This window comes from Caenorhabditis elegans, chromosome X, assembly GCF_000002985.6.
Source record: "Caenorhabditis elegans chromosome X".
In the NCBI taxonomy this organism is placed as follows: Eukaryota; Metazoa; Nematoda; class Chromadorea; order Rhabditida; family Rhabditidae; genus Caenorhabditis; species Caenorhabditis elegans.
In genome coordinates, this window is record NC_003284.9 from 11,820,134 (window position 1) to 11,841,639 (window position 21,506).

The 21,506-nt window shown below is 34.1% G+C and overlaps 2 protein-coding genes and 2 non-coding genes across 10 annotated transcripts; 2 read left to right on the forward strand and 2 right to left on the reverse strand.

Moving 5' to 3' along the window:
* Window positions 1–264: 264 nt before the first annotated feature.
* On the forward strand, window positions 265–350 carry C34E11.15. Its single transcript, NR_072193.1, has one exon. It is a non-coding gene; the product is annotated as an Unclassified non-coding RNA C34E11.15 (non-coding RNA).
* A 2,024-nt stretch (window positions 351–2,374) lies between these two features.
* C34E11.19 lies at window positions 2,375–2,520 on the reverse strand. Its single transcript, NR_072194.1, has one exon. It is a non-coding gene; the product is annotated as an Unclassified non-coding RNA C34E11.19 (non-coding RNA).
* A 1,350-nt stretch (window positions 2,521–3,870) lies between these two features.
* On the forward strand, window positions 3,871–16,029 carry mtcl-1 (Girdin; the record flags this gene model as incomplete). 7 transcript variants are annotated; one of them, NM_001270245.2, is made up of 27 exons in its annotated part: window positions 3,871–3,986; window positions 5,893–6,101; window positions 6,486–6,649; window positions 6,860–6,925; window positions 7,031–7,195; window positions 7,613–7,753; window positions 7,804–8,214; window positions 8,329–8,484; window positions 8,582–8,664; window positions 9,163–9,267; window positions 9,318–9,523; window positions 9,736–9,869; window positions 9,919–10,206; window positions 10,614–11,126; window positions 11,754–11,919; window positions 11,982–12,107; window positions 12,150–12,484; window positions 12,550–12,687; window positions 13,104–13,466; window positions 13,572–13,795; window positions 13,840–13,992; window positions 14,255–14,383; window positions 14,711–14,796; window positions 14,841–15,151; window positions 15,202–15,286; window positions 15,480–15,610; window positions 15,660–16,029. In NM_001270245.2, 26 exons carry the CDS (start codon window positions 5,960–5,962, stop codon window positions 15,747–15,749), a joined length of 4,911 nt encoding a protein of 1,636 aa, NP_001257174.1. The 7 variants fall into 7 exon arrangements, with proteins under 7 accessions (NP_001257174.1, NP_001379512.1, NP_001355535.1 ...); NM_001392852.1 differs by lacking the exons at window positions 3,871–3,986; window positions 5,893–6,101 and adding exons at window positions 4,035–4,125; window positions 4,178–4,283 and having other exon boundaries at window positions 15,660–15,996; NM_001368527.5 differs by lacking the exons at window positions 3,871–3,986; window positions 5,893–6,101 and adding exons at window positions 4,043–4,125; window positions 4,178–4,283 and having other exon boundaries at window positions 15,660–15,749.
* taf-7.1 (TAFII55 protein conserved region domain-containing protein) lies at window positions 15,935–17,345 on the reverse strand. The gene is made up of 6 exons (NM_077575.4): window positions 17,288–17,345; window positions 17,034–17,240; window positions 16,667–16,882; window positions 16,515–16,622; window positions 16,385–16,468; window positions 15,935–16,168 (listed from the first exon to the last, which is right to left on the reverse strand). Exons 1-6 carry the CDS (start codon window positions 17,330–17,332, stop codon window positions 16,064–16,066), a joined length of 765 nt encoding a protein of 254 aa, NP_509976.1. The 5' UTR covers window positions 17,333–17,345; the 3' UTR covers window positions 15,935–16,063.
* Between the last annotated feature and the right edge of the window lie 4,161 nt (window positions 17,346–21,506).

Genomic DNA, 21,506 nt, shown 5'->3' on the forward strand with positions numbered 1-21,506 from the left:
TTTCAATCATACTTTGAGCTTCGACGGAGTTTTGATGCTTTGTTTGTTTCATGTAGCAGTTATAGAATATTCTAGGTGTGTAGATGTTTATGATTCAAACTTTCCAGTGAGACCATGCATTTATAAATTGTCATTTAAGAAATGCTATTCAACATGAAATTTAATTATTTTAACTATAAAACCTGTCCTTTTTGATTTTTAAAAATCATCACAAAATCCAACTAAAATTTTTCATATTGTTTTTTCCTGAACCACATCAAAGTCTCAAGCTTGGGAGGCGGCACAAACGCACACACACACACACACATATACACAAACACTTTTTTATTTTATTTTATTCGAAATTCGTCTTTGCTTCTGTGAAATCATATGTTGACAACTTTCCCTCTTTTCTTCGTCGTCCTTCGACGAAATGGACCACAGCTATTTTTTCATTTCAATCCTTTCGTCGTGCCCAAATAAATATAATGAACAGTTGGTTGGTAGACCGGCAGCTGGAAAAAATGTAGTGGTGAACTTCACGCCTTCTTTTTTTCCGTTGCTGTTTTTTTTGTTTTTTTTTTGAGATTATAGCAATGAACAATTTTTATAATATAATTTTCGAAATCACTTTATAATTTATTCAGAAATGCTCCAATAATCCTACATAAAAAGAAGCTTCATTCATGATGTTTTATGTAATTATTACATAATACGACGTTCAAAAAGCAGTCAGTGAACAGCAAAAATTTTGCAGAAAAAAGTTTTGAGTTCGAGTTGCTGATCAAATTACATTTGTACTTTTCTCGATTATCTATTGTACTCGGACTTCCGGGTTACGCATTTTGTTATATTGACTCCGGAAATGTCTAAAGTTTTGATTTAAACAAAAACCATTTCTTTATTTTACAAGAAATAAGTCTATTGTGAAAATAATGAAGCTTCACTGAAAACTCATTTTAAATGTGTAGTTTTAAAACCTGAAGCTAGCAATAAGTGCATTCAATTTGATTTTCCATTATCTTTTGTTAAAAATTCATACACAACAGTATAGTCCTTTCTTCTAAAATTCAAAACAATTAATCTTCGCATTCCGAATTATCCTCTCTGCAAAATTGTCCTTCGGTAACATGGGATGAATTTTCGCAGCAATTGACCCCGATGGGCCTCCCGAAGAGCCCGAAAACGAGTCATTAGGATGGGTGAGCGGCGACAGATAAAGTGTTCAGAGGAAGAGACGAAGAGTCTCGGGATCCGTGCTCGAGAATGAATTACCCATTCCTCCGCCGTCTCAATCTCTATGTCCTGTGCCCGGGAAACTTTACACTTTTCGTCCTCCACTCACGCCTTACTCTTTCCTCATTCCCGACGATCTCTTTATCCATCTCCTTGCTCCGCCACCCCATCCTCGTTCCGATTTGTGAGTAACACGTTCTCAACAACATTTTCCCATCTAGTGTTCGACCACCACCACGAACCAACACCTTTTTCTTATCTTCTCTGTGGTCACCTTGTCAGATTAATTTTTTAAGTCTTTTTGTATTTAGGTCAAATTTACAAAATCATATTGTAAATTAAGTTTAAACTTCTGATACCTTTCTGGAAAAAACAACAACAAAACACTCGTACAGATTTACGTTAGGATACAAAATGAAACTGTCTGACTGTCTGTTATGTATGTAGTATGTAGTTTTACATTTGTATTCTGATTGTTAGCAACACCACTTTTATCCACGTTTTGGTTACTGGGCAGCCGACATCGATCAAGGCCCACCATAGAACAATAGAAAACCCAGTTTTTTATCTGACTGTTTGAAACTGGTCACACCAAACTTAGAGAACACTTCTTTACCTGTACTACTGGAAAGGTAGGATTAGAGCGAGATGTTTATTTTAGTTTTCATTCCAACTTTCTGAATTAAACACTTTTTTAGAAATGTAGGAAAATTTTCGTTCACCCTGAATTTTATTTGTGTTGAAAATACCTAAGAATTACATCAATCAACGCCTGAACACTGTCATTTGTTGTTAAAGTGCCGCTAATAATTTTCTGCAAACTGCAGTTTTCAGGGATCATTTCAAGAAAATTTTTTACACTTTACCAATGATCTGATTCTACAATCATTCTTCCTTTTTTAATATTAATTGTTTGATTCAAAAAGTTAGGTCAACATTACTAGTTTTGGAATCTAACTGTTAAACTTATCATTATTAATCTGCTTATTATGATGAGTTGGTGTCTGAAACAAGTCTCAATTTTTTTGCTCACATGTTCTCAACGTTCATAGATCTGTCACTCAGCTGGGCTCTTGACTTGAGAAATTAATCCTCCAACAAAAAAGTATCAAAAGAATGGAGGCAAAGACAAGAGAATTCGAAATCCGAACTTTATGCATGCGGAAATCAAGGAGGCAAATAACAAACACGAGGAAAAGAGGGGGAGATAGAAATTGAAACTAAACCCTTTTTCCAACGTGTGATTGTTTTATTCCTATTCTCAATTTCTTCAAGTGTTTTGCAACTTGATTATATATCGTTATGTGATTACATCTCATCGAAAAATGGGTCCCATCAGGTAAATATGAAACTATATCAGCTTGTTTTCATTTCTACTTTTTTTTTAAATTTAGTTAAGTCAGTAATGAATCTAATGTTAGATATTTGTTCACGCACTTGTTTCTCTCCCCACGAGGGCGTAGCATTGATGCTCCGTGAGCTAGCGCTGGTATATCCTGGCTCACGGAGCAAATACAGTGCATTTCGAGGAGGTTTGCAACATTCTCATGACAGCAGCTATTTTTTGTTACCCCTCGTTTCCGAAAAATGGATAAAAGTTACGTCAGCCGGTTTTTTTTTGGCAGAAGAAAGAGAGACAGTGGTTTTTTGTGTTTCTTAAGTTTACTCGCACAGACTTTTTGACATTCCATAACTTTTTGGTCTACTGATCTTGAATCCAGTGAATTTGATGTTACATTTTTGAACCTATTAAGAGCTTTCAAGTAATTTTTCTGACATATGACTTTTTTTCAACTTTCTCAGTTCCCGTGACCACTTGAAAAACGATCGAAAAGAGTTCAAATAAATATTTATCAGCAAAACTGAAGTTTCTTTTTTTATTTGTTTTCAAAATTATAAATTGCAAATAGAATTGCACAATAAATTTGGGAGTACTAAAATTAGTCATAAATTAACATTTCCTGATTTCATCCCATAAAAAACAATAAAAATTACGTTGTCTCGTTGGTAACAAAAATTTGCCCGCCTTCTAGCCCCCTGAAACATGTATCATACCTACACTCCCGCACTGCTAAAGTTCCTCAACACACTATAAAGTTAAAAACTGAGAGCAATAGTTTTTAAAGGCAATTCTAAATTTTCCACTAGATTTGTAAGAGAAAAATTGAAACCAAAGTGATATTTTTCAATAGAATATGTCTTATTAAAAATTTTTCTCCGAATTTATATTTCAATAATATTACTAATTACTTGTGTTTAAATATTATTGGGCTTCCAGCATGCAATAATGTTTTAGTTTTGTTGTAAAATTTAGAAATTATGCCAGACCATTTTGAGATATCAAAAACTTTGTATATTATTTTCATTTGGGAATAGTATATTTTGCTAAAAATCCCATTTTTGCTACTTCACATTCAAAAGTGAGAAAAAACTGCATGCAGGCAGCTAAAGCGCTGGTATTTTCACTTTTCTAGCCCGCTTATATTTTGCCTATAAACCTTTGCCGAATGGGTCACCATTGACCATGCCCATGTTTGTTCCATCAACCAGATAGAGCGAACAAAAAAGAAAATGATAATAAAACGCTGCTTCTTGCCACTTGTCCATCTTTCCTCCTCATTCTCCGTTTTACAATAACATGTGCTCCAATTCTTCACATTTCTTTGTCCTTCTCCTCCATTCTATTCCTGTTATACGTCGTGATCTTCATATATCCTTCTCAACTGGAGAAGCTTGAATTGGGAATACGTCATTACTTCAGCCATCCATTTCTATAATTAAATGTTAGAAAAAAGGTGATTGTTTTCCATCTAAACGTCTTTCAGATTTCGCTCAATGAGCGACCTATGCAACGGTTTTGAACCACAAAATTATCTGAAGGAACGATGTAAGAAGTGCTTTCGTCCAAAGGTACTTTTGAAATTCAACCCCTAGAGACCAAACATTCACTATACTTTTCCAGGATAAACATGTCGAAGAAGCTACTGTTACCTTGTCTACACTAAAGAAAGAAAGGAGGAGAAGTTGGAAACCAGCCAGTAATCTTGATAATGGTGCAAATGATGATGGTGAGTGAAAAATAAATTGTTCGTTGTAAAAAAGTGTTCAATTTATATTTAATCATGTTATATTTAATCATTTATGATTTCTGGCAACTAGGAACCTGCAAATTTTAATAAAATGTTATTTACCAAAAACACTTGACAACTAAAAATGCTTTGATTTTGACGATACAAAAGTTAAACATTATTAACTGCCTTCTTACTTTACGTAAAATGTCAAACTTAATTAGTCCCTGCAAACATATACGTCATTTGAAAACATTTTGTAAAGGTTGGTTTTCAAATTGATGTTCTAAAATTATACTACGCAGTGTATTATTACATATTAGAATTATATATATTAAGTGTTGCCCTTCATCCAAGTTTGAATATTTTTTATCATTTTCATAAATCTTTCGAAAAACCTAACAGGGCCTTAGGAAAAGTTCAACCAAGATTATGACCGTAGATACAAATAAGTTCGTATTGATATTGAAGGTTCACCTTGGTTTATTTTCAAAGTCATTTTTAACAATAAACATTTTCTAATAAATATCACAAGTAATTTTCATGCTTGCAAATCTGAATAAAGTGGGAAAAATTTTAACACCCAAATGATCAACTCGTCACACTGGTTCCCACAATGAAAAAAACTAACTGAAATAAAAAGTGTGTCTTTGAATGGCTAAAAAATTATACATTATTTTGTTTTCCATTGCAAATTATACCCGTAATAACCTTCAATTGGAAGTAATTTTTTATATTTGCACCTTCCAAACACATTTTCTCGAGTTGATGCTGTTGCATAATATTGAAATTTTAACGCTAATTCAATATAGAGCAATTTAATAAAAATATATGGTGATATCATGTCTACTCTGGTTGAAAGTGCTAGAGTGTTACTTTTTATATAAACAAAAACAGTTTCTTGTAGTGTGATTTCTTTAATTAAAAATAGCACAGAATTAACTACATTTTCGAATTATTGTTTGTGCTGAAATTTTTCAATTGAATCTTAAAAAGAAAAGTATTTTATGTTATCATTCAAATCATTTTTATTTTGGAACTTATTAAAAAATATATGCAATCGTATATTAAGGTCAGGCTGTAGGCACTTGTAGAATTCGTAATACGTGATAAGAATGAATCTACTAAGATTTTGGTAGAGTACGGGGGGGGGCCTTCTCAATACAAGTGTTCAGCTGACATTTTACAATTTCCACCTCCGTCATTTATAGTCTGTTATTGAGTACACGTCAACATTATTCTGAATTAGAATGACGTTTTTTCGTTGTCTTCTGATTTTGCGAGCAACTATGTCGTCCTCGCACACTCCGGAAAAATAGAATGAATGTCAGCCGGCCGCAAAAATTCGTATAGGTTTTTGGCATTTATCTATAATCCCTGGCCTGAAAAGCAGAGGCGGGTTTGGTCTACGGCCTGAAAAACTCCTCTGGGTATTAAAATACAAATCTACTTACCACAATTTCCTGTGCTCTCACAAAACGGGGAGCTCTTCTCCACAACGCAGAGCACGACTTCTTCTTTTCATCATCTCACTCACTTTTCGTTTCCCATCGTTTCGTTTTGTGATTTTCGAGTTGACATCTTCGCAATTTCTCCCATTGTCATATTTTCCTGACCTTCTTATAAAGCTTAGGTTGTAGGAGTTACTTGTTGATTTTGTTTCTAGAAAACTAAATATGGGTAATCAAATCACGTGTGCACCACCGGAAGATCGGGACACTATTTCCATGTCCTCGTATTTTTCCGTGACATCCACAAACGGAATGAATTCCGATAGGTCTTGCCGTGGCATTGAAAATGGAAAATCGGTGAAAATCTGTGAGTTCAATGTTGTTCTTACTATGCTGATAGAAGCTAGACTACTTTCGTACTGGAACAGAATTTCCGGAGTGGAACAATTTGTTTCATGTCGGAAATGCAAAGCATGAAACCGAAAAGTGATATCATCAATATTTAGTATCGATTTTGACATGAAATGTAATGCATTTTTCATTATTTGTGCATTTTGCGGGATGAAAAAAGTTGTAATATCATAATTCCTGCTGAAAATTTTTTCAAACCTTTTCTAACTACCCAATCATTACCAGTTATAGAAAACATATTGTTTTTATATTGAAAAGTATATGATAATTTAAAAGGTTAACAACTACAACAAAATTAAAAAATTGCTATCGTTATAAATACTTGCGAAAAAATCTTCAGATGACACAGAAGCACTGTCGGTTTCTTCGTACCTGTCTGCAACTTCAAAAGGGATGTCATCGACCAAATCATGCGAGAGTGTGAATGACACTAAAAGCATGGTGACTGCGTTCAGTGGTAGCATTTGCGAAGAAGAACGGGCCATTACACCGACAGAAAACGAGGTAAGTGCTGCGGATATTACGAATATTGCTCTTGTTTTCCTAGGACATTTAGAGTTGTATTCAAGTTTATTCTTGTCTTAGTGATGCTTCAGTATAGGTTTTCAAATTTTCTTACTTTGTGTTTGTATTGACTGATGCTTTTAGTGAAAAATTCTTATAATTAATGAAGTTTGCGGTACATGAACATTTTTTCAATAATTTTATTTCCAGTCAGAGTACATCCAAACGTTGAAGGAAGAGATCTCTCAACTGCGTGATATCAATCACAGCTTGAAGGTTAGTAAGGACATTTTCTTTTCTCCTTTCTCGTTTTCCTTTTTTGCTGCTCTTTTCAAAAGATGAATGAATAAAAAATTGCATTATTGCATCGTCACTATTCAGGAGGAAAAGGCTCAGTGGGCTTTACGGCAACGCCTTCAGAACGCTGAACAAAGCGAGTCATCTCTGATCAACATGCTAGAGGATCGACTGAATCAAGCCGAAAACCAGATTCAAGACTATCGAGATGAGAATACAGTGCTGAAATGTGAACTTCGAGAGTTGCAGGTTGGTAGAATAGATAGATTTCGAAAAAAATGTACAGTGTGAAGAATTTCCAAATTTCAAGAACTCAAAAGATGACTAACAGTTTTTTTTTCAATATGATTCTATTGGTCCCAAGGAATTCGATCTCTTAACGAGACTTTCCAAAATTGTTGAAAACTTGGTTCGTTTATCAAGTTCTAGTATAGTAGTGGTATGTTTCGGACGATAAGCTATTTTTTGAAGCTTTTTGCCGACCGATTTTGTTTTGAATTCTGTAAAAACTTCTAAAAGGTTTTAACAATAGTGTAAGAAGTGTAATAAACATTGGTTAACTTCTTCATAAAAAACTTCAATACATCAACATTTGCCTCATGCCTATTTGTACTCTCTCAGCAGTAAATTCACAATTTGTTAGTACTAAAAACTGGATTATTATAGGAAACTACATTTGCCACATCTGACGAAAAACTGCGTGAGAAAATCCGCACCACAGAAGGTCTCTGTGACGAATTAATGGAAGAAAACGAGCAGTTGAAAGCTGAAGTTAAAGATTTACAGCAAGAAATTGAAGAGATGCAGGTATACTACCCAGTCTGTTTTTTTTAATCTTAAAATTTCGAAAAATTCAGGACCAGTACCGTGAGGAAGAAATCGAAGAATTCCGGGAGCTTCAGCGAGAACTTGAGCTTAATGCAAAAAATTGTCGCGTTCTGCAGTTTAAGCTGAGAAAAACAGAAAGAAGTAGAGATCAAGCTGAAGCAGAGAAAATGCACTCTGAGAAAAAACTAGATGAATACATGAACAGTTGCCCAGAGGCGGTAGCTGCATCTATTAAATCAGACAGTGCAAAAGTGAAAGAACTTGAATATGAGATTCGAGTAGCAAAAGAGGTTTCTGTTAGACTGCATAATGAATTAGAGCAAACTGAAGAAAAGCGGTGCAAGCTTGAGGACGAAGTGTTCTATTTGAAGGAAAAAGTCAGAGAGATTCAAACTCAAAACAAATGGAGAGAAGCGCGGAACAAAACTGATATTGCTGTGGTAAGAATGTTATTGTTGAAATAGAAATATGGAAAAATATCCCAAAACCACCCGAAAACTTGATAACAAGAACATTTTTTAAATCACATTTTAGCCTACAACGAATATTTTCAGAAGCGGCTATCTGCCGAAATTGCAGCCAGCGTTCCTAATATTCCGGAGAATGAAATGTCCAAAGAGCTCCGAGATGCTCTCGAGCGGGAAATCGACTTGCGTGAGCAGATGAGGTTTTCTGAAGAAGATCTGAAAAGAACACAAATTCGATTGCAGGTTAGTCCGTTTTAATTAATCCAAATAACCTTTCCAAACAAATATATAAAAACGAATTTTTCATCTGGATAACAGTTAGATAATTATTTTGTTTCAGGATGTGGAGAACGAGAACGAGGAGCTTCTCAAAAAACTGTCTAAGGCGAGCAAACTTCGTCCACCGATGATTCGATCGGCTAGGTTGGTCACTGCGTGTACTTGTCAAGTGCGTATATAGTATTTGTCTTGTTTCCATGTTCAATATCTTTGGAGTTGTTTTCTGTCAAAAAACTGAAGACTAACTTAATCACGCAACTTTGAACTGTAGTAATAGAAACAATTTACTCAATTCAAAAATAGTTTCATGAAGTTTTCTTTATAATAACAATTTTCAGAAAGTTAGTGACATTACATTTTTAATGTTCTGCAGATGGTTTGTTTGAGTGCTTTGTTTTTTTTCTCTAATTTTATTTCACATTCTGCTTCTGCTTTTGTGTGTCTGAATTTTATCGGGATATTTGTTTTTTTTTTGGAGAGTAATTCCATTTTCCATGTTTAGTTTCTTACATACATTCCTGCAAAAATTTTACACCCATTTTCTCGAAATTTCGCGCTCAATAATCTCTTTTTTGTTTGTGTGGTCGGTGTCAAAGGGAATTTTGGTGGACTTTTATTAACACTCTACATTACTTGTTTCAGCGACGGAAATGCTCATCTCCAATTGGAACTTGCCGAGAGTCAAGTGCAACATTTGAATACCAAAATAGAAAGGCTGGAAAAGACCAACGATCACTTGAACAAGAAGTTTGTCATTAAGTACTTGATTTTTTTCAAAAATCAATGTTTTTTTCTAGAATCGTCGAATTGGAGGCCGACTGCAAGCGTGGCGGCGTGACCTCAGCACATTCCAAAGCTGGCGAATTCAAATTAACGCCTGAAATGGAAAAGGACATGTCAAAAATGATTGTGACAATCAGCGAGCTTGAACGCAAAAATCTCGAGCTCACAACTCAAGTCAAGCAGTTGGAAACTAAAGTGACACCAAAGCCTAACTTTGTTGGTAAGTTGATTGAAAAGCAAGTTAAAAGGGGATCATTTTCAAATTTTGATGGAGTTTGCCAGATGTTTTTTTTTGAATTAAAAGATGTTATATCAAAACTAAGAAAAAAAATTATATTTCCAAGAGGAAATTGTACAGTACTACAACTGCCCCATGTTGTAAGGTAGATTAGTGTTTTTCATATCAAAAGGTTAGCAAAACACATATTTCAGTGCCATCAGGAACAACCACCACAGAATTGCGCAAAGAGCAGGAAAAAAGGAAAGCGCTAGAAGCTCAAGTAAACGAGTTAAAAACAACAGTATTTAAGTCCGATAATCAAAAAGTTATCTCCCTCGCCACCAAGGTTAGTTTTTTTTTCTTAAGGCTTCTTAGGCTCCATTTTCAAATTTTAGATCGAACAGCTGAACGGTCAGCTTCAGATGGTGAATGAGAGATGTAACACACTTCACAAAAAACAAGTCAAAGACGGGGAGATCCAATATTCGGATGAGTTGAAACAAAAAATTGAAGATCTTGAAAAGCGGCTTAGTGAGAAGTTGGCCATTGATTCAGTCAGTGAATTGCAAGGCAAAATTCCGACCATTGATGAAATTGAGCAGTGTTGCGAAGTTTTAGCAGCAGTTGAGACCCAAACTGGAAGGTTATGCAAGCAATTCGAAAAGATTGATCACGCACAGAAAGTAAGAATGTTTATAGATTTAATGGAACTTGTGCGCCAAATAATACACAGATGCGAAATGTTTTAAATGTTGTCCCAAAATACAATACCCGGTCACGATACGCCAAATGTTTGCTAAATGCAAAAAGGTGTGGGTCTTCAAAAACACTAAAATTTCCTAACTTTCGTGGACACTAACATTTTATTGATTTTTCAAAGAAAAAAACTATGGTAAATCAAAATCTCCATAGAAAACAAGGGTTCGAATAATAAAACAATTTCTAAACACGCAGACCCTTTTGCATTGAACAAAAATGTGTCGCTTCGAGACCAGGTACTATAATTTTGAGACAAAAATTACGGAATCCCACATCTGGGTAGTACAGCTTTCTTGAATGTCTTCACTCCTATTATATTTGATTATTTAAGGATGAACGTCGTCGATCACTTTCCAAGGACAGCGGTGCAGCAATCATAGCTGAACTTGCCAATGTCATGCAAGAAATGAAAAACGTGCACCAAAAGCTTGACAAGATCAAAAACGTCACTCCAAATACTGGATTATCTGTAAAACGAATTCCAAGCAAGGAAAACCTTCTCGAAATAAAATGCTCAAAATGTGACCAACTACAAACAAGCATTGATGAACAGGCAAATGAGATCTCATTTTATAAAAAGAAAAATAAGGATTTGACAAATCAAGTGCTCCAAACAGAAGATCGCTGGACAATTGAGATTGAAAAGCAGCGTCAGATATTTGAAAAAGAAATCAAGACGTTAGGAATCAGAGTCGCGGATGCTAAAAGACAGAATGATGAATTATCAGAGCTGTTGGAATCAAAATCAACAACACTTGTTGAAAAGACAAGATCTTTAGAAGAACAAGAGGAGAGAAGCAAGAAGTTAAGAGCTGAAACAGAATTGTTGAGAAAAGATATGCAGGTGCGTAGTTTTATATACAGAAGGTGTGATCCGCAACTATACTTTTAAGTAATTTCTCCATCTCAAAAATCTGAATTCATCATTAAAGGTGGTGTAGTCGAATTTTTTTTATTGCTTTATTAGACTCAAAATTGTCTGAAAACACCGAATTTCATAATGAAACTTCTTGAAAACTTTTCAAAAAAAAAGTTATGGCGGCTCGAAAAATAGCCTAAAATTAGAGAAAATTTGAAAAAATTAGAAAAAATTGGACAAATCTCTTCGTCCATCGACTTTTAAATACCTTAATAAAGCTGAAAACGCAAGATAATCGACTTGTATACCCCAAATTAGACAACAATTTCAAAAAAAAATTGTTTCCAGCCTCTGCGACAATGATAAGTTGTTTAAATTTCAAATTTTCACAAATTTTAGGCCATTTTTCAAAAGCTAATAACTTTTTTTTTGATAAGTTTTTAAGAAGTTTCATCATGAAATTCAGTGTTTTCAGACAATTTTGAGTCTAATAAAGAACTAAAAAAAATTCGACTACACCACCTTTAAGGTTTCATATTTTAATTCCAAATTTCAAAAGTATCCTTGAGTTAGTTAACTTTCGAATGAATTTCAAAGTCTTCTTAATTTCAGGAGTTAGAAACTGATAAGAAAACGGTGAAAGAGTTTGAAATCAAGTACAAGAAACTAGAAAGCATATTTGAAACCGAACGTGAAAAAATGAATGGAGAAAGAAATCGTTCTAAAAACGAACTCGCCGCAATGAAGAAATTGAAGGATGACGCTGAAGAGCATTTGAGTAAGTTTTTCTGCTTGGTAAAAATAAGTTGAGAGCACATATTTAGATATATTTTCTTTCAGAAAAGTTATCAGATGATCAGAAGAAAAATGATGCCGCTTGGAAAATCGAAAAGTCTAAACTGGAAAAAGATATTGCTTTGCTCAAGAAACAGTTACCTGATGAGCATGAAATGAAAGAGTCGACTGGTAAGCTATAATTGATGTGTCAGTTCTAGTAATTTGTTTTAGCTACTCCACAAAACTCGATTTCGGGAGAATCTTCACCACTCCGTCGTCAAGATAGTGAAAAGATGCTTGTACTTGAACTTAAGAAGCAAATTTCAATACTTGAAAAGAGAATTGCTGATTCGAACAGCTCACTGGAAGAATGCAAGATTCAAAATGCAGAACTCAGAGATCAGCTCGCAAAAGTTCAGGCAAACTGGGAGAAAGATAAAGAAGTGTTCCAGCACAAAACCAGAAAAAGCGAAAAACTACGAACAGTTGAGATAGATGCAATGCAACAAAAGTTTAGCAGTAGAATGCGAATCATGGAAGACACTAACAAAGCCCTGCATTCACAGGTAAAAATTTATTTTTTATAAAAATATTCTCTTTTGTGATCAAGTCGAAAAATAAACCATTTCAGCTTGTCCTAGCTCGGCGTGAGCGTGATACAAACAAAGATGCTCTGACAAATTTCGAAAAACAGGTTACCGACGAAAGGAATAATTTGAAAGTGAAAGAGAAGTCGGCCAATGAATCAACGGAAAAAGTAAAGGAACTTGTAAGTTTTATTTCACCTTTGTGTTTTACTTACCCCCACTAACCATTTCTAATTTTCACAGAAAACTCACATTTACCACGTTTGATATTAACACAGGTGCTCATTTGATGTGTTTTAATGATTATCACAAATTCACGGGTGAATTGAACTCACAAGCAATAATAACATTTAGTAGAAGGTAATTTCTTTTGAAGTGAAACACGTGTACTAAGAATTTTCCCGCTCCGTTTGATCTCCGCATACTGCGGGTATTTTACACCCAAAAAATGTGACGTCACATTTTAGAGTATAGAAAACTTTTGTCTCAAATTTGGCGCCCGTTCTGTAGATCAAAATGAGAGGAATAATTCTAACTACGCATGGTGAAATAAACCGCCCATGGTTGACCATTGATCATTTTAAACGTCATCTTTCAGCAAAATCGATTAACCGCCAAAGAGGAAGAACTAGAACGCTTAAACACTGATTTACGGTTAACAAAAGAAGCTCGAAAAGCGGATCAAATTTTATGGAACATTGATAGAGCTAGAAATAGGAATGAAAAAATCGACAACACTGATTCGGTTGAAACGATTCGCAAACAATATCGCGACTGTGAAACATTTTATTCAAAGGAGATGGATCGATTAAATGATAAAATCACAGAAATAACAGCAGAGAAGAATCGACAGAAGAATGAAGCACAGAAAACCATTAGAGTGCTCAGCGAGCAGATCAAAGTTTTGGAGATTGAGCAAAAGAATTTGTCGCAAAATAAAGATAGTCAACAGGTCGTAAAGGTAAGGATTTCAATGAATTGTTATTCAATATTGTTGTGACGTTAGGAATTTTCAAGCAAATTGGATGCGAACGTTTTTAAACTTTAATGAACTTTTGTGTTTTAGGAAATGATTGAATCTGAGAGGGAACGTCTCCAACAAATTGTTCACCTGAATGAACTCCAAAAACTAACTCGGAAGTACCGTCTTAGCAGTATAATTGATCAGTTAGCGTATGTCAGCGAAGCAACCCGTAAAACATCACGAGAGGCCGAGCCAGATGGCATTCGCTACATTATAAATCAGCTAACAGTTTTAAGAGATGACGAAGCGGCCAACAATTTGAATCCGTAAGTTGAAATTTGTGAGCATTATGGGTTGAAGCTTGTTACAGAGATGAGAGAGCAGGTTCTGTGCTCGGAGAAAAGGCTTCAAATGGGTATGCTCCGTCAATCTCAGAGTGTGGAGAGGGAACTTATGATAACATTAGTCAATCATCCTTCTCAATTCGATCAGTAAACAGTGCTCCACTGAGGCATGCGTATAGGTGAGTTTTAATGAAAACAGTCTCTCCGAAATACACCTCTTTTCACTTCTACTTGTCATTTTTGTTATTGCCTTTTATCTTTTCTTTTTTTTTTCTTTTACTTTTTACGTGAGTTTATTTGACTTTAGTTCAGTTTGTCTTATTTTCATTATAACAATTAAATCTTAATATAGAAAAAAAACAATCGTAACATTTTAGTCAGCTTTGCTGAACCACTTCTACTTGCATGCCTCTTTCCTTTTCTTTTCACTATCATTTTCAGACACGCTAACCTTCCTATTCCAACTACCACTGCTTCTGTTTCAACGACTATTAGTGAAACTGAGCCGTATTATAGTAAACCGGAGAAGCTGAACATCATCAGTAATTACACTACAAAGAGATCATTCAGGTATATTTTAATGGGCTTTTTCTGGGATTCCATCAGTTGATTTTTGTGGCTTTCTGTGATATTTTTTGTTGGGTTTATCAATTACAGATTTGAGTTTATGTCTTTCTTCTTCAATACTAAAAAATAAAAGCATTGACGAATAAAAATTGATAGCAATTTGGCAATTTGAAACATTTTTCAACAATAATTTAGCAAGTACAAATTTTTCAATAGATGCAAATTTTTAGTAGTCAAAAAATTACATATTTTGAGCGTTTTTATTTTAGTTTCCTGCTTGGTAAAAAACCGACTGAATAAATTATCCTATGCAATAACAAACGTTTCCAGCACTGAAAGCTCAAATGGGTTTGACAAATACGGTCGTCCAATGAGACGAGGATTATATCACGAACCATCATCAAGTAATAACTTAAGTAAGTACGTCGTATGGATGTACGGGAGTAATTGTGTTTTACAGGTGTACCGGGTAGAAAAACATCAAATGATGAGTATTCAATGAGTCGAGCTGCTTCATTCGATAACCGCAGCCAGTTTAGTGAGGACGAGGTGACCGAGGATGGAAGGAGCTCCCGGCCCAACAGCACGGGCGCAAATATTCTGTATAGAGTTCGAAGAGAGGAACTGGCACGTGGCGGACAGCCATCGGTGAAACTGATGGCAAAGGCTTTTGAGGCAATTGATGAGCCGAGAACGGATAAGAGAGGGTTCTTTGGAATTAGGAAGTCAAGATCAGTGGAAACGACGCAAAATGGGAAGCATAGTAAATTTGTGAGTCTCACAAAAAAATGTCATCAAATGATAAACTGGACTTTTTTAAGGAAGAAGCTGCTAACTCAGCCTTGATGCACAGTTTGGGACAAGTAGAGGAAGGAGTCAGCAGCAATTATGCAACCCTACCAAGAGGTAGGCATTTTTCGTGTCTTCCTTTCGGGTTGAAAGACCAAACGCAAAAATTTCAAAAGTTTAAAAAATGTTCTGATTTTTTTCTTCAATAGTCTTCTACTTGTTCACAAAATTTATTGAATTATTATCCCAGTATACTTCAATAAATCATAGTAAAACTATAAATTAAGGGTAAACTGAATTTATTTTTCAGGAGGTCGAAATCCTTTCAAAAATATGGGGTCTCGTTTGGTGGAGCGTGTTCGCAGAAGCTTATCCCGGTCGAGTAGACAATCTCGTGATTCTGACAGGGAAGATGAGATTGAAGTACAAGTTTACAAAAAGGTAAATTTTATACTTCTGAACAAGAAACTTTAATGATAAAAAATTTCAGCCTGAAAAACCAATATCTTCCCCCAAGAAAACGAAAAAGAAGTCAGCCGAATCAAAAGCTCGCAAGAATTCCAGTAACATCTTCACATAGTTTGATATTTTCCAGTTTTCTCTCATTCTATTCCAAGTTTGTTAATTTTTTGAAAATCTCTCATAGTCATCTAAATTACTTGTCCACTCTGTTGCCAATTTGATTATCCATATGATTTCACGAGAAATAAGTTAACTTTGCTCCATTCTTTTCATTGAAAGTGTTAAACTTTAAACCCATGCATTAAGTTCATTTGTTTGTTTATTTGTTTCGTTTCACTGAAACTATTAATGAAAGGTTTTCTTAATTTGTGATTTGTAAAATGAAAAAAATGTAAAATGAAAAATGAAACGGTTACAAAAAATTTCCTGCATTTAGAGGGTGTCTTCATCATCACTGAGAAATAAGTCTTTATCATCCTTATCCAGATCACTACCGTCGTCATTATCATACACTTCAATGTCCTCGTCCTCAGGATTCTACAAAAGTTTTAAATTATGATTATTATTCTAGATATTATCCTCTTTCAGTTCTCCTACTAGCCACAATCATGAAATCGTGCCCCCTCCCATATCCAAAATTGTGCAAAATCCATGTGTTTGTCACACAGTTAAATTGCATGACAGTCACATTTTAACTGACGTATTTGCTATAATTTCAGCAGTCAAACACTCATGAAAAATAAAAAATCTTACCGTTTCATCATCATCCACTACTTTCCATCTGACAGACTGGGCTTCCAAATCAGATCGAAGGAGACGTTTTAATTCTATTTCAATCTGAAAATACCAAGTATTGTTACATCTTTAATTCAAAACCTCTCACTTCTTCAACAGCCATTGTCTTTTTCTCCTTTTTCTTTCTAAATCTACGTTTTTTGGCATTTTTCATCGGTGGTGTGATTCCGTGGGGGTAGTGGTATTCTTTGACTTTCTGAAAAAAATATTGTAATATCATATGTATATTTATTTTGAAACCTCTTTTGCCAATTGACGTGCAGTTTTTGATTGAACATTCGTTTTGTTTTCTACTCCACTTCCTTCCACTTCTATTTTTGGCTCCCGATTTTCAATACCTTCCGGATTCAACTTTTTCCGCTCAGCTTTCGGGATTGGCATGGCTCCTTCACATATGATCATTTGAGAAACATCTGTTACTTTGTACAATGTGCTATTATCTAGAGTTTTGTGCACCTGGAAAGAAATTAACTTGAATTTTAATAGATGCTCTCTTAATACGAGCTGCTTAACTTATGGGTCAATTGTTTCGAGAAAATTGAAAAACATCGTTTTAGGGCCGTTTCATTTGGAATTTGTAAAGTATATTTTCATTTTGTTTACTAACCTCGTTAATAGTTGGAAGATCAAGAATTTTTGCAGGCAAAATCTGGTTTCCAAGTCTAATTTGAACAGTTCGGTTATCCTCTTGGAAATTAATTCCAAGCTCTTCAGCATCTATTTCACCGTTCACCGCTTTCTCCATTCTATTCACAACATCTGGAGGGACTCGTAAAATCAGATGTTCTTCCCATTCCTCATTATCCTCGTGTTGCTGAAAATTTCCAAAATATTTTATCGGGCAACTTATTAAAAATTTACCTTTGCAACTTTCAAATTGACTGAAATGGGTTGATCAAATGACATTTTTGTGTCGTACCTGTAAGTTATATTGTGAAGTTTTTTTTTTGGTTCTACACGGAAAAAAGCAAACAAGTGAGTGTGGAGGGGTACCATCGTAAGGAGTGTCCATATACTTTGTAAGACATCTATTCTCTCCTTTTTCAAGAACAAACATTATTTGAAAAGAACGTCGAGGCAGTTTGGAAGTTACAAAGAAGAAAAGAGTGTATAAACTTGCCTTGGAAAAAATAGAAAGATTCATGCACATTTCTCCATCTCTTTTTCTGCCAATGGGAGAAGGCACAATTCAAACTAACATATTAGGGGATGAAAAGAGAAGCAGGGGAGCTATTTTTTCAAACTCAAAAAGAAAAAACAGAAAGTCTCCAGAATTTCCCTGGAAAACTGCAAAAATTAAAAGAGGGGAAATACATTAAAATTGAAAATGGGAAACTAAGATTTGTTGATCCAAATCGAATGGCCAAGGTTTTTTGATGGCAGAAAATTTGGTGACACTTTGGAGTTTAAAATTGTTAGTTAGTTTATGTTGGGAAATGCACCATGATATCATTATTTTTGAAAATCATTATTGAAAATGTTGATGTAAAATTTTATAGCAATATGAAAATAAACTGTATGTAATATACAAAATGTTATCAAAATATATGACTACAAAATTCTAAATTAGCAACTCAAAATCAATAGTGACTAAACTCAAAACGAAAAGAGGTATCTGTTATGTGCACTCGAGATATTTGGACGCTCTTCGTCCGCCTCCCAATGTGTTCGCACCTCCGTTCGCTTCTTTTTGCTGTGTCTGCATCTCTTCATAGTCTCACAGTGTCTTGTATGCCTTCCAACGACGACTTCAGTTTATGTCTCGCAAATCGGGAGAGGAAGGAAAAGGAAGGTGTTACGTTGATTGATGAGCCACATTGAAAAATAATTGATCTGCACTGTAAAGTTGATGCTTGATGTTTGAAAATATAAATAACATATGGAGCAATTTTGGATTTGAAATTGATATACTAAATATTCTTAAATTATTAAAAAACTAGATTTGGGAAGGTGAAACATAAACAAAGAATTTCCATGAGAAGCATTAACATTGTGCGTTCTTTACATCAATTCAAATTAGTTTTTTAAGACTATTTAGAAAATAAAAACTGAAAGTAGGGAAAATACGATTTTATACCGTTTTTGTTGTTATGATCAATATAATCCATTTTTAAGTGTGTAATAGTGTCAATAAAAACTTTGTTTTAAAAAATTGGAATGGCAAAAATTCCTTGAATACAGAATAAGAATTGAAACTATTTTAGTTCTTGAAACCTGGCTCATGTTCCTGTTCGAATTCTCTCCTAAGTAAGAGCTGTTGACCAAACAGAACTTTGCTACGACAATATTCAAAACATTTACAAAATGAGTTGAGTGCTTCTAGTTGAAGAAGAGAGAACGTAAACTTAAAGGTGGAGTAGCGCCAGCGGGGAAATTGCTTCAAAACACGCCTATGATACCACAATGACCAAATATCATGATTAAAAAATTCAAAAAAATTTCCTAAATTTTATATGATTTTTTGAAAATTGAAAAAATCTCAGTTTTTGTTATTTTCCACCGATTTTTAATGTTTTCGGTGTGTTTTTGCTTGAATTTTAGAGAGAAAGTCAAAATAATTGCAAACTTTCGATTAAAAAGCACGCTTACAAATAACGCTTATAAACGATTTCGGCCCTGAATTAATTAATTTCACTGATTTACGCCTGTACGCGTGCTTTTTAATCGAAATTTTGCAATTATTTTGACTTTTTCTCTAAAATTCAAGCAAGAACACACCGAAAAATTAAAAATCGGTGGAAAATAACAAAAAATAAATTTAAAAACGTGCAAGCGCGCTCCATCGAACAAGTCCAATTGGAGGTAATTCAAATAGGAATTAGGCAAAAACTGAGATTTTTCAATTTTCAAAAAATCATATAAAATTTAGAAAATTTAGAAAAATTTTTTATCATGATATTCGGTCATTGTGGTACCATGGGCGTGTTTTAAAGCAATTTCCCCACTGGCGCCACTCCACCTTAAAGCCATTCTCAGTCAGTGATTTTTTAAAGAGTACACTATTTTTTCCTGTATACCAGATAGTTCTAAGTATTTTTAAAAATAAATCCCATTTTCGTTATTCCACTTTAAAAAATTTCACAACACAATGTTTTAATAACGTTTAAAACTGTTCAATGAATTTTAAACCTTGATCAAGTTGCAAAAATGCTCATTCTTGCACAAAAAACTTCAGAAATTCAATATACCATTGGCAAAATATCAGCTGCTTGCAAAGTGTTCGGATTTTTTTTTCAATTCCTGAAACTATAGAACTGTACAACGTTTTGCACAACAGCAGGAATAGTTCTTGCATCTGAGCAAGTTCAAGAGTTCAGATTGCCAAGTTTCAGACAATTTTAATATGAAACAAGCGTCTATATTTCTCCAACCGACTTCATTTTCAAATTCCTAGATATTTGCAGAAAAAAAAACAATTGAAAGATTTTATATAAAAATCGGATTTTGTTTCAGGATATCTTCAACTATTTTTTATCAATGCCTCCCATCGTTCAATATCGTTGTACCAATGTTAGTTAGGCCCCAATCTGTTTATTTTAACAAAATTGTAAACAAATTTTAGTTTCGACTCCATAATGCTAGATAAATATTGTCACCTGAAAGTAGTACATACATAGATCACGAAAGTTTGTTTTTCAGGTAGCTCATTTATAAAATGTTTTGATCAACAATAAAACCAAAGTTAAAAACAATTAATGCACACCAGAAATCAAAAAAGTTGCTAAAAGTGTTCTCTTCTGATCATTGTAAAAATTAAAAGTACATTCAAAAATCATGATATAATTTAGAAATTTTAAAGAGATTCTAAGCAAAAGTTATTTAATAATATAATCAGTCGTTCGGTTTTTAGTTTCTCATATGAATATTTGAACCAAACTTTTCTGTTTTCATAATTTTTTTAATACCCAATATCTAATTTTCAAAATTAAAGTAGACAGGCAGTTTGTCAAATTTTGCTAACTTTTCGCGAAAAATAATTTAGTGTCACATTTTGGTGTGAGATTCTGCAACTATTTTTTTATCCGTAGGATTTCCTGAATTCATGTTGCATTTTTCGTCCTTTTGTGTATATCAAAGTGGTGCGAAACACGATTCTTGATGTTTTAAAAGGTTTCGGAAATTTTTTGTATTCAGAACTATTTTATTTTTCTCGGAAATTATTCATTTTTATTGTTGTCTTCACACCCAGTAATCTCATTTCCAAAAAAAAACTTTAGAGTTTATCTTTTGTGTCTGTACTTTTACAATTTTTGTTCATCACACTGCACGTAAATGCAAATGAAAAGCAAAAACAGAACGTCGAAAGCAGTCAGTTAGTCTAATGAAATAAAGCTCAATGCTCTCTTTTTTACCGCCCCGTTTCACTTCTGAAGCACTCTTTTCTTTCCTTCCGGCTGAGCCTCCCGAGCTGCTAACAATGAAAAGATGGAGTGAAAAAAGAGTGAAGAAATAAATGAGAAGAAGCAAGAATAGAGCATTCGTTGTCCGCCCAATTTAGAATTGAATTGAGCGGCTAGTAAAAATAAATAGTAATCTATTCCGATTTGTAAAAAAACACCCACGTAGAGTTTGTTTCACCATTTAATTGTAGATTTCTTGCTACTCTATTAGATGTTTTTTAGTCCACATAATTAACAACATTAACGTTGCTAACATAGTTTTCAAATGTTACTTTTAAGAATTGAGAAAGCAATGATATCGTTGACAGAAGGTTTTTTAACATCTATTATTGTACCGAAGTCTTGTTGCTAGTTTACATACATGAAGATGTATTGTTTTCAAAACAATTACTCTTTTCTCCTTGTTTTGAAAAAAACTCTAGTTGTGAAAGCTCTTACGTAATAAGTCACAAGGTAGTTCCGGTCAAAAATAGAATCCAGCTCTAGACTGCGTGAAACATATAGCTGGTAATTAATTTTTGTAAATATGTGTCCGAGTCATAAGGCAACACATCTCAATATAAATGTGATGCAGCTACGACCGAATAAGTGTATGAGCTGTGTTTGGGTCGAAAGTTTTCTGTTTAAATTTCCATTACTTGTGCATACCATATGTTTCTTAAAGCGTTGCACTCACCATG

Coding starts and splice junctions, on each gene's coding strand:
- taf-7.1 (NM_077575.4), bottom strand. CDS start 17,332: ATGTCATTTGATCAACCCATTTCAGTCAATTTGAAAGTTGCAAAG. Junction 16,623..16,666: donor CACGTCAATTGGCAAAAGAG/GTTTCAAAATAA, acceptor TATTTTTTTCAG/AAAGTCAAAGAATACCACTA. Junction 16,169..16,384: donor TAGTGGATGATGATGAAACG/GTAAGATTTTTT, acceptor AAACTTTTGTAG/AATCCTGAGGACGAGGACAT.